Source organism: Mus caroli, unplaced genomic scaffold (assembly GCF_978045245.1).
Source record: "Mus caroli unplaced genomic scaffold, Mus_caroli_1 scaffold_9, whole genome shotgun sequence".
Lineage (NCBI taxonomy): Eukaryota > Metazoa > Chordata > Mammalia > Rodentia > Muridae > Mus > Mus caroli.
In genome coordinates, this window is record NW_028227264.1 from 87,824,563 (window position 1) to 87,837,417 (window position 12,855).

Below are 12,855 nucleotides of genomic sequence, written 5' to 3' on the forward strand. Positions count from 1 at the left end.
TAGGCCACTAGGGGTGGGCCTTCGAAGGTTGTGCTCCCTCCCCACTCCCCCACCACATACCCCCTAAGGTTCCCTTGTGCTTTCTGCTTCCTGGTTGGGTGCCATGGGAAAGCTGCTGCCTCATGTTCCGGAGCACCGTGGCAGACTAAAACGTCTCTGAAATCCCGAGAGCAAAGAAACTTTCCCTCCTTTGAATTGTTCTTGTAGGGACATTTTGTTCAATTAATACAACCGACCTAAAGAAAATGTCTCTGAACGGGTGGAATCACTTACGTGTGATTCCGAAGTTCCAGAAGCTGACACAAAAGGATCGCTATACATAAGTTCGAACTAACCTGGACTACAAGTGCTAGCCTGGGCTACAGTTGTTTTTGTTTTTTTTTGTTTTTTGTTTTTTTTTGTTTTTTCCCCAACCAATCAATAAATCAACAAATGAAAAATAAATTCTCTCACCTATGCTTTCTAATACTAGATCACAGACTCTCCTCATCCACTGTGGCACTGCCCATTAGCCGAAGGAAGAGAGGCTACCTAGAGAGGAAGGGCATCTGAACAAATTGGCTTCCCCACCCAGTCTAGAAGGAATCGTGTCCGAGTGATGAAGTCTCTACAGAATCCCAAAGGGATCGGAGTCAGAGAGTTTCTGGGTAGCAGGACATATTCTGGTTCCTAAGAGTTGGTGCACCCTAAGAGGGCACGAGACCTACAGATCCCTTCCCCTTTCTGACTCTTCATTTTTATTCTTCTTTTCTTTCTGATGGTGGGGGAATCAAATTCAGAGCCTGCACATGATTGGCAAACACTCTCTTCCACAGACCGTGGTTCTCTGAGATGCCAGGTCTCGCTACCCAGCCAGGGTAGCCTCAAATCTATGATTCTCTGCCTCGGCCTCCTGAGCGCTGAGACTGTGCAGGCATAATCCATCCTGCCCAGTACCTTAGCTTGCATCTCTGTTGTTATGATGAACACTACGACAAGCATTGTGGGGGGTGGGGGATGGGCTTATTCACCTTACAGATTATGGTCAGTCAGCCATGGTAGCCACAGCAGGAACTCAAGCTTGGAACCTGGAGGAACTCAAATTATTGGCTTGCTGCCTGGCTTGTCCAACTTGTTGCCTGGCTTGTCCTGCTGGCTTTCTTTTACAGGATGGGTCCATCTGCTCTGGATGATCCTGCCCAGAGAGTTCCGGGCCCTTCCACACCCATTATTCATCAAGAAAATGCCTTGCACACAAGCCAATCCGACGGAGGCATTTTCTCAATTGAGGGCCTCTTCCCAGGTGACTATAGCTTAGGTCTAGTAGACAAACGCTATCAGGCACACTTGACTAATTTGTAGCCTTTGTAACACTCGCTATAATAAGGCAACAATGTAAGAAAGTTACTCAAGCGCCTGATGAGGTAGGGGTTGCAGGGACAGTGGGAACTCCAGTATGTATTGTGTCCATTAACGTTGAGAAACCTGGGGCCTTGACTGGCATCTAAATAGAGGACCCAGTGTTCGGCACTGAACCCTTGGGATCTGCTACTATGCTTGTTTTGAGCTCACGAGTCTTTTGTGTTGATTACTGTATGAGAGTAGAGGGAAAACACGGTACTGTTGGTTGAAGCAAGTTCTGATTGTTAGAACAGAACGGCCTTCAGTGTTGTGCTAGGAGTCAGTTGATGACGTTCTGCTCCAAATTTGTACCTCTGAAAACCAGCCCTGTGTTAGTCATCCCTTTTGCCGTGGATGTGGTATTAAGATTGGCCAGTAGGGGGCAGTGGAGGCATATTGCAGGAACAGGCTGTTACTTCCTTGGGAATCTAGTGTGTGGCTTTTGCTTCATATTTCTCCAGCCGCATGGTAAACTGGTGTGCAAATATGTGAAAACGGACGCAGTGATCTATGTGGAGATCTCTCTCTCTCTCTCTCTCTCTCAGATTTATTTATTTTATTTATAGGAGTACACTGTAGCTGTCTTCAGACACACACCAGAAGAGTGCATCAGATCCCATTAAAGATGGTTGTGAACCACCATGTGGTTGCTGGGAATTGAAATCAGAACCTCTGGTAGAGGGGTCAGTGCTCTTAACTGCTGAGCCATCTCTCTAGCCCCAGAGAACAGTCTTAGCACGTCCTTGCCTTGGAGACACAGACACAGGGTACCCCCAGCCCGACACCTGAAGCTTCAACACCTCCCTCCACGCTCAGCGAGAAGCATCTCAATGGGAGGCAATAAAAGTCGGTGTTTAGTAGGAAATCTGAACTTTTGAGGTTTATAAGAAACAAGGCAGCAGGCCCAGGGTTCTGTCAACTTGGCACTAGAAAACAAAAATACTGGGGGGAGGGGGGAATAAACTAAGTATCAAGTTTGAGAAACACAGTCAAGAACATCAGGACAAACCAAGAATAAGACCAATGGCCGGGCGGTGGTGGCGCACGCCTTTAATCCCAGCACTTGGGAGGCAGAGGCAGGTGGATTTCTGAGTTCGAGGCCAGCCTGGTCTACAGAGTGAGTTCCAGGATAGCCAGGACTATACAGGGAAACCCTGTCTCAAAAAAAAAAAAAAACAACAACAACAAGACCAATGGAGATTACAAAGATAAAGGGCACAAAGCATTTAACTGGAACACCTGATAAAAGAGGTGGGTAGTGCCGCCCTGTAATCCCAGATGGAAGGGAGGGAGGGAAGAGTTCAAGGCTTGCCTGGCTACATTGGGAGTTAGAACCCAGCTGGGGCTTCTTGAGACACTGTTTCAAAATCCTCCACACCCCTACTGTCCCATCTTCTCCCACTCCTGTCCCCTCCCCTTCCCACCCTCCCCCCACCAAGCAAAACAAAACCTAATAATTCCCAAACCAACCAACAAAACCAACGAAAAGCTTTAGAAGAAATAGGATAAGTTGAAGAGTAGACGAATGAAACAAAGTAGAAAAGTGAGGGGTTTCATTTTAATTTTCTTTTGTTTATTGACAAGGTCTCACTACCAAGACCAGATTGGCTTTGAACTCATAACCTTCTTGTCTCAACGTCCCAAGTGCTCAACAGGTATGCACTGTGGTAGACACTGCATTTGAGAGCATGCTGTGTAATGAGGGTAATTCCCCACCCCCACCCCACCCCCCCACAAAAAGACCCAGGTAGGCCCAAACAATTCTCCAAGTGAATTTGACCCGAAAACTTAGTTAATTCTCTATAACACTCCAGTTCCTTTTTTTTTTAATTTTATAATTAACAAAGCCAATTCAATAGCTATACTATCCAGTCGTATTTGAAAGGGTTCCTGAAATGGCTCAGCAGGTTAAGGTGATTCCAAGCCTCAGTTCAGTTCCTTGAACCCACAGCATGGAAGGACAGAAACGAGTGACCCTCACCGTACACTTTCTCTCTCTCTCTCTCTCTCTCTCTCTCTCTCTCTCTCTCTCTCTCTCTCTCTCTCTCAGACACACACACACACACACACACACACACACGAGTTCCCCTGCATACACAAACTTACAAGCCACGATTGATTACCCATCAAAAGCTAAGGCTTCAGATAGTATCTAAACCCGTTAGTTTTCCCTGTTTTGCCACAATCAGCCTACCTGTGACCTCAATTTTTTTTTTTTGATAAATGCCTGATTAGTGACTTTTGCTTTTCCAAAACTAATTAAACCTCGTGTAAGAACGTCTTGAGTAGATTATGTCATTTGGGACAAGCCGAATATGCATTCCCTAGCCGCGATCTTTCAAATTTTCTTTCGAAGATAAACTTGAGGCAGGAGCTGTGTTTTTTGGTTCAGCAGGATTGCCCGTTGGCACACTGCAGGGGACAGCCCTGGTCGCTTACCTGTTGGTTGGGTGGGTCCCACCGTGCAGAGGGCAGAGGGCCCAAAGGGCAGGGCCCAGGGCGCACGCGCAGATGGGAGGGCGCGCGCCTGCCCTTGCCCCTCCGCCCTCCAGGTGGCGCTGGCGACTCGCCGCCGCCTCTCCGAGGCCAACCCCGGGTGGCGCCGGGCGCCTTGCGGGCCCTGGGTCCGCCTCCGCCGCGCCGAGGGCGTGGGCTCTGGGCTCCCGGAAGCGGCGGCCGCGGCGTGGAGCCCAGCGGGCCGTCGGTCGCCGGAGCGACAATGTGCGGCAGCCGGGGGCTGTGAGCTAAGCGCGGCGGCGCGTCCCGGGGCCCCTGAATGGCGGCTCGCTGAGGCGGTGGCGCGGCGCGGGCTCCTCCCGGCGTGGGGTGGCGGGGCCGGGGTGATGCTGCTTAAGCTCCTGCAGAGACAGACCTATACCTGCCTATCCCACAGGTATGGGCTCTACGTCTGCTTCGTGGGCGTCGTTGTCACCATCGTCTCGGCTTTCCAGTTCGGAGAGGTGAGTAGCGGAGCCCGAGCCCCGGAGCCGCGTGCGCAGCATTCCCCGATCGAGCCCCGCGGTGCCGGCACCCCGAATCTCCCTTCTGCCTCCCCATCTTCCCTGCAGCCTGGGGACCAGCACACGGCCCACAAGTCCCAGGCGCTGAGCGTGCATCCTCTCCCCGGCTCGCCTGCAGCAGCTGGACTGGACGTCCGGGCCTCGCGTGCTTCAGCGTGCGCATGGGTCCCCTTCCTTCTACAGGGTGTCCCCAAGAGTCCTCTGGCCATTTGATTTTGGCTCTAAGGCCTTGCGCTGGTGAAACTCTCTCCTAGGGTTTGTATTTTTCTGTAGTGAGCCTTCATTCCGTGGCCCTCCTTAGGATCCAGTCCTGCGGTGCCACCCTACTAATCCTTCACCGTTGACAAAACACCTTATCTTCTGTTTCTTCTGGATCACAGACTTTGTCTTAGAGGCATGCGCGGCTTTGCATGTGAATTTTGCGCGGTTTTGCATGTGAATTTTGCGCGGTTTTGCATGTGAATTTTATGCGGTTTTGCATGTGAATTTTGCAGAGTGAAAGGGAGATTTTTTTTTATTAACTTTTTTTCCTTTTTCATAATGGCTCTGCTGTTTTGTACAGCTACATGGCAGCGGGCTGGAGGCCTTACTAGTGAGAATGCACACGCTGATAGGAAGCACCAAGTGCTTATCTCAGAGTAGGGCCCTTGTCAGGTGACTAGGACTGCCTGCTGATCTTGGACTCCAGCCCCGGACCTCTTGGGAGCTAGCACTGACCCACCCTTGCGTCATGGGCTATGCTAATACTTTTTAGATCAAGTCGCTGGTCCTTCTTGGACTGAGAGAACTGCGTTTAATTGATGTGCAATGAAGCAGTTTGATTAGACTGTAAACTCTTCAAAGAGCACAGACAACCGGTTTGGGAGGTGTGAGCCGCCAGGTTAAATGAATTTTATGCTCCTTTGGAGACATACCTTGAACGATCTGGGGACTGCCATTACTCTTCAGTTTAAATTTCAGTTATTTGATTCTTGGGTAGTCTAATACAGTCTTCGCCATCTTAAGTGTGCAAAGGGGTATGAGCAGGTCAGAAATGAATGGGCACAAGTGTGCCATTCAACAGAACACTGCCCCTGGAGACAGGAAGAAAACGTGCGCTTTCAAAGAGTTGGGAATGGTCTCCCTGTTTTATTTATTAGGTTATATTTTAGTAAGAGGTTGAAAGGGTTTTATAATTAACAGAATGCTCTTATAAAACACAATACGCATGTGTGCGCTCGGCACCAACACCGGACTGTAAGCTCGGTGGAGAAGCTGGTGTCACTTTAAATGCTGTAACCCTAGCCCAAGCCCAGTGCCAGGCAGTGCCAGTGTGTGCATACTAAGCGTCTGTTTAGTGATTGGCTGAGCGATATGGCCGGGTTCTAAGTGTGTTTTTACTGGTTGTAGGGACTAGAAAAAAAGTAATTTTACAGGTGAGAATGAGACTGTCGCCCACTTCCAAGTGTGGAGTGTTTTAGTTTTCCACCGCCTCCCGGTCCGTCTACGTTTCATGTGTTGTAACTTGATATGTTTTCGCATAGTTAGTGTCATCTGACTGCTTTTGGATGGCTTTCATTTCTGAGAGAGCCTTACTAAGTTGCTCAGGCTAGCCTGAAGTTCACAGTCTTCTGTTATCAGCCCTTCCGAGTGCTAGGGTTGTTGGTTTATGGTTTTAACCTGGTTCATTTTAAGTGGGCTATTTACTAACCATGGCGTGAAATGCATTTGTTACAGCCTTGAAGAGTTTGAGACAGGGTCTTACCACGCCGCCCAGGCTGGGCTGGAACTTCCTATGTAGACCAGGCTAGCCTTGCACTCAGATCCACCTGCCTCTGCCTCCGGAGTGCTGGGATTCAAGGTGTATGCCATGAGGCCTGGCTCGTAGGCACAGATCATAAAGTTTAGTTGAAATGAGAGAAATAAGAGTTAAGAGTGTCACCGGGTAGCAGGAGAGGTGGGGGTAGCTGGCCTGTGATGGGGGAAGGGCTAGGGAGAGCTAATCTGGATGTGACTAATGGCTCCAGTTAATGCTAACCATGATAATAACAAGCATAGACCTTACTAGGTGTTCTCTAACTGCTTCACACACTAATGTAGTCTTCACCGAGTCCTCTGATCTGGACAGTAGTATTTTACCCGCCTCACAGGTTATGCAGCTGAGGTGTTTGCATAAATTAACATGGCTAATTCACAGCAGACCTGCACTTCAAGCTTAAGACAACTTGGCTTTGATGCCAACGTCTTAGTAACACCTCTTATATGTAACATGCGGATCAGTGTTTTGCCTGTATGTGTGTATATGTGTGAGTAAGGATGTTAGATCCCCTGGGACTGGAGTTACAGACAGTTGTGAGCAGCCACACGGGGCCTAACCCAGGACCTCTGGAAGAGCAGCCAGTGCTTCTAACCACTGAGCCATCTCTCCAGCCCCCAATAATCCTCCCCACCCCTTTAAGGCTTTTCTTCCATATATGCATGTTATGTGCACACATGTGGGTGCACATGTGACACTTTGTGCTGTGGGTTCTTTCTCTGCACCTTGTGGTTCCCAGGAATCAAACTTGGGCTGGCAGCTGATTCCTTCATCCCCAAGGTCACCCCTTACCGCCACACCTTTGCCCTTCACCTGGAGCTCCTGGTGGTTTCTCCTGCAGCCCCGGGCTTTGCTTACCACATCTGGGAGGAAATCTGACCCCTCTCAGCTTCCTCTTCTTTAAAATAAAGGCATGACTGTCTTCTTATCAGGGTCGCCAGTAGAAATTAAGTGTAGGAAGCACTTCATCAGATTGATAGCACATAACAAACCCTGTCGTTAGGCCACGCTAGTTGATGTTATCACCATCAATTGTTTAGTCTCCTTCACTTTGAAATTTTTCCTTGAACTGGGACTTTTGATTATGTAGGTAGCACCCGGCTGGTAACTAGTTGTGATGCTTATAATGGTTAAGAAGATCATTGTTAAACTGGGAGCTCATTATTTTCCTCTTCTTAATGTAAGAGGTAAAGTGGGGATTTGAAGATTTTTTTTTCTTTTTGATTTTTTGAGACAGGGTTTCTCTGTGTAACCCTGGCTGTCCTGGAACTCACTCTGTAGACCAGGCTGGCCTCGAACTCAGAAATCTGCCTGCCTCTGCCTCCCCCAAGTGCTGAGATTAAAGGCGTGTGAGACAAGGTTACTTGTACCCCAGGCTAGCCTCCAACTCCACTCATACTTGAGGATGACCTTGAAATTCTTTCTGACCCTTCTGCCTCAACCTCCCCAATGCTAGGATTATAGTTATAAAATATAGAATTGTAATTTTGTTATTGAGCTATTAAAGTTTAAGACCACTCTGCCCAGTCCTGGGGAATCTAACCCCGGGCTCTATGCACGTTAGATCAGCGCTGTACTAGTTAATCTATCTCCTCTACCCTAGGTTCTTGCTTTTTAATAAGCCATTTGAACACTTGTCCAGATTTTGAGGAAAAATGGAATCAAGGGCGGGATCTACTAAATAATTCATTTTCCCTTACAAGTCAAGCCAAGTACATGCTAGAAATCCCCTGGAAAGTCTGATAAAATAGGAATACAGTTGAACCCAATGTTCAATACAGTGGCAATCTAGGGTAAGCCCTCGAAGTGGGGAGATGGGTCTGAATGAAATAAGGACACACAACTCCAGGATACGGTTGAAAAGAAGGCTTTTTAAAAAAATATTAATATTAATATAAAATATTTTATTTGTTTACATTTCGAATGTTGTCCTACTTCCATATTTCCCCAGAAAGAAGGTTTTTATGGTGGGTGCGAGGGGAGGGAGAGAACAGCCAGAGGCACCTGGAAGAGTCCAGAGCAGGGAGAGAAAAAGTAGACTGATCATGGCCAGCAGACTGGACCTGCCCGTGGGGTGGGGGAGTTGAGCGATAGAAGAGATAGAGAGGGGAGGAGAGGAGAGCGAGAGGGGGGAGGGAGTGAAGGGAGGGGAGAGGAAGCACTCAGAGAGAGCTGAAATGCCAGGGTTGTGTAAGAAGGGGAAGCTGGGAAGGGAAGCCCTTGGGCTGGAGAAGTTCAGGGGAAGGGATGGAGCAAGAAGAGTGACTGGAGCCTTGGACTCCGGACTGTACTTGTGCAGTTGAGAGCCTGGAGGCCAGCCTGCTCTCCAGGACATTCATAGGACCACACTTTGTTCCAAGCTTCCTCTGAACTGACTGCTCATAGTGGAGCCTTGGGGTGAGGACTGCAGGGAAAAACTTGCTTACTGAAAATCACGTGGGTCGGGGAGCCTGGGTTTTTTATATGGAGCACTAAACTGTGTCCTGAAGGATCCTTTATGGAGTAATTCATAAACGTATGATTCTGCTTTGTATGGTATAATATGTCTGTAATATTAGCACTCGGGAGACGGGCTACACAGTGAGACACTGACTCAAGGGAAAAAGAAACTTTTGGCTTTAACATTAGTATTTGGTCTGCCTTATTATACTTGCTATTACGTGTCTTTAAAATATACTTTAGAGAGGAAAATGTATTTCAGGCCTATCCTCATTTATATACAAGTCCACACACCCTTTGCTGAAACCTCTACAACTACTACATTATCTTAACAGTAAGTCCCTGCACTTTCTATAGTGAAGTGCATGGATATTTCTACTCCGTGAGAAAAATACTGACTATAAATAGCCTCCTGTCAGTTACCTCATGTTTTACCACCAAACGAGTTCAAGGCAGGTCAGGTAGCCTGCCAAGTGAGGAGCAACAAAAACAAACCCCATGTTTGGAGCTCTTTTAACTTTAAGTTTGTGAAAAGAGGGTCGTAGATTACTAGGACGTGAGAATTTGTATATGTATGCCTTCTCTTGTATGGAACATCACTTTCTTTTTTTTTTTTTTTTTTTTTTTGGTTTTTCGAGACAGGGTTTCTCTGTGTAGCCCTGGCTGTCCTGGCACTCACTTTGTAGACCAGGCTGGTCTCGAACTCAGAAATCCGCCTGCCTCTGCCTCCCGAGTGCTGGGATTAAAGGCGTGCGCCACCATGCCGGGCGAACATCACTTTCTTATGTAAACTGCGTGTGGAAACAAAATTAACTCACTTAAGAAAGCCAGTAGGCAGCCGGGTGTGGTGGCGCACGCCTTTAATCCCAGCACTCGGGAGGCAGAGGCAGGCGGATTTCTGAGTTCGAGGCCAGCCTGGTCTACAAAGTGAGTGCCAGGACAGCCAGGGCTACACAGAGAAACCCTGTCTCGAAAAACCAAAAAAAAAAAAAAAAAAAGAAAGCCAGTAGGCGAGGTTAGAGTCCATCCCTGGTCTATGAGAATTCCCCTCTTCTCTCCCTTCCCTTCCACTTGCCCGTTCACGATCTTGATGCTGGATTAATGAAGTGCTCTTTTTCAACAATAAAGAAGGATTGAAAACAGGCTCCAGCTAGAATTACCCTACTGACTGGTTTCTTACCTGGCCAAATTTCAGGAAAGAAATGTGTTACCATGCTTGTATTTGATTCGTTTCTTGATTAAACTGTTTTTGTGTGTTCTTGGTCAGAGGCAAAACCAAAAGAAAGCAAAAAGAACAAAACTTGATGCAGAGATTCCATAAACAGTGAAGCAGAGATTCCATCTGAAGGGGCATTCCATTTCCTGGCCTGCACAGTGCCCAAAGTGAGTTACTTCCCAGCTGACCCTGTGGGTTGGTGGCTACCTCTCTGTTAGGTTTTATTAAAAAGGAATTGTTTTGCTAGGCACGGTGGTGTATGTCCTTAACACCAGCTCTTGGGAGACAAGCAGGTGGACCTTTTGAGTTTGAGGTCAGCCTGGTCTACATGTATAATTAATTGCTGGCCAGCCTGGGCTATGCAGGTGAGACCCAGGCTTACAGAAATCAAAAACAACAACAAAATGGTTTTGAAATTACCAGCCAACATATTCAAGGCCCCTCCCTTCCACTTTAAGATTTTAAAAAAAGGTACATTATTGCACACTTCACTGTGGTTGGGAGCTGGAACTCATATAAAGGAGATCTTCTGGCTTACACACACACACACACACACACACACACACACATACACACACACGTGAACACCAGTAAAACAAAAATAAAAAAGATAGCTGAACTATAATATTAATGGAATTTGTGCTATGGAGAAAATGCTAAAGATCACATAGAACTTTTCTTTTAAAAAATATAAATCTGTTTTGGGGGGCGCTACTATCAGATGTCAAACTCTAGTTAATTAGCAAAGACTTTTCTCAGTCCCTGCTTCACTCTTGGTAAATGGAAATTGCTTAGTAACCTGAACGTGCCCGGTAGATTCCGTGTGTGGCGTGGTGGGTGGAAGGATGAGTTAGGGCGATTTTTTTAACTAGCATCCTTTTAACCTCAGTGTAGATGAAGGTAAGCTTTCTACTCCCATAGTGGTTACTTTGTATTCTTTTTAAACATAATTAATGTGACTGACTGTATCTTGTTTGTTTTGATCTTCTGAAATTCATTTTTGTCCTACTGAGATTTTCCCAGAACCCCGAGACCTGCATGCTGTTAGGATGCACACAGTGTGGCAGGTACTGTCAGGACTTAGCTCAGGCTAGGGGAGATGAGGCCACTGCAGACATGAGAACTGCCTAATAGTGGACGGGAAAGGGATGTGGAAAGGTAGGTACGCAATACCAGCTTAGTGTAAGGGAAGAAAATCACTGGTTGAAGCATTTTGGAGGGACCTTAGGCGACCTTTGCGGGAGGCACTAGCGGCACTAGCGTGGCTTCTTAAAGGAGTAGGCAGGAGTAGGCGGCTAGACAGAGATAAGGAAAGAATGCATTTGGAGTAGCTGAGCTGAGGTAGTGTAGAAAAGTCTGTTCCCGTTCGCATGTTGAATCACTCGTCACTGGAAATGACCTCGGCCATCGTCCGTAACACAGGGTTGCAAGTGACAGATCCTACCCAGCTCAGACCCAGTTTAAGACAAAAAGGGAGCTAATTAGCTGGTGTAACTGGACTGGGTAACGCTCTGCCAGGGTTGGATCAAGGTGCTTGAATGGTGTGGGAATTTCTCCTGGTCCTGCCTGTCACCTCCCTGGGCAGGCTGCCCCAAATGGGTGTGACCTCTAGTTTTCTCTTCTGTCAAATAGTAACTGCAGGGATTTTCTCAGGAGGGTAGACCACACTTGGAGCTGCCTGCCTGCCTTGCCTTGGGGGGCTGGGGAGGTTGGGGGAGGGGGATGGCAAGTGCCCCTGCCATACCTTTGTGTGCCAGCCAATCCTCTGCAGAGCCTTGGGGGCAGGCAGGCCTGGAAGTCACAGCTGAGCCACCGGATCTGTGGGGCTGTCCTGAGAATAGTTATCAGATTGTTATCAAGGAACTGGCCAGAGCAGCAGATGTCCAAGATACCGGGTTCTGTTCAAACCCGTTTCCTTTCATTGGCGCCTTCACGTTATGCCTGGGATAATAACTGTTTGCCCTTTATCTTGTAGATGTGGTCATAGCTGTTTTAATGGAAAGTATCTGTGAAATTTATATTCTTGTCTGGGTATATTATCCTGGGACTTTGCTAAATACAGCTCTGGGGTATTTCATAAGGCTTCCAGCATATAAATGTAGCCATTTCCTAGTTGTGTTTGGGCAGATTTTGAGGTCTAATATCTCTCTCTCTCTCTCTCAAGATTCTTATATATTTATTTTTTCCTTTTTATTTATTTAATTATTTTTTTAATTAGGTATTTTCTTCATTTACATTTCAAGTCCCCCATACCCTCCCCCTCCCCTACCCGCCCACTCCCACTTCTTGGCCTTGGCGTTCCCCTGTACTGAGGCATATAAAGTTTGCAAGACCAATGGGCCTCTCTTTCCACTGATGACCAACTAGGCCATCTTTTGATACATATGCAGCTAGAGACACGAGCTCTGGGGGTTACTGGTTAGTTCATATTGTCGTTCCACCTATAGGGTTGCAGATCCCTTCAGCTCCTTGGGTACTTTCTCTAGCTCCTCCATTGGGGGCCCTGTGATCCGTCCAATAGCTGACTGTGAGTATCCACTTCTGTATTTGCTAGGCCCTGGCATAGTCTCACAAGAGACAGCTATATCAGGGTCCTTTCAGCAAAATCTTGCTAGTGTATGCAATGGTGTCAGCATTTGGAAGCTGATTATGGGATGGATCACCGGGTATGGCAGTCTCTAGATGGTCCATCCTTTCATCTCAGCTTCAAACTTTGTCTCTGTAACTCCTTCCATGGGTGTTTTGTTCCCAATTCTAAGAAGGGGCAAAGTGTCCACACTTTGGTCTTCGTTCTTGAGTTTCATGTGTTTCACAAATTGTATCTTATATCTTGGGTATTCTAAGTATCTGGGTTAATATCCACTTATCAGTGAGTACATATCATGTGAGTTCTTTTGTGATTGGGTTACCTCACTCAGGATGATGCCCTCTAGGTCCATCCATTTGCCTAAGAATTTCATAAATTCATTCTTTTTAATAGCTGAGTAGTACTCCATTGTGTAAAT

At 47.2% G+C, this 12,855-nt stretch overlaps 1 protein-coding gene across 1 annotated transcript in view; it reads left to right on the forward strand.

The window, feature by feature from the left end:
• The first annotated feature begins 4,022 nt into the window (after window positions 1-4,022).
• Window positions 4,023-12,855, forward strand: part of Gnptab (N-acetylglucosamine-1-phosphate transferase subunits alpha and beta) — a 71,571-nt gene continuing 62,738 nt past the window's right edge. The window contains exon 1 of the mRNA XM_021175070.3: window positions 4,023-4,340. Coding sequence (XP_021030729.1) covers window positions 4,224-4,340 — 117 coding nt within the window. The 5' untranslated portion in view covers window positions 4,023-4,223. The remainder of the gene's footprint in view (window positions 4,341-12,855) is intronic.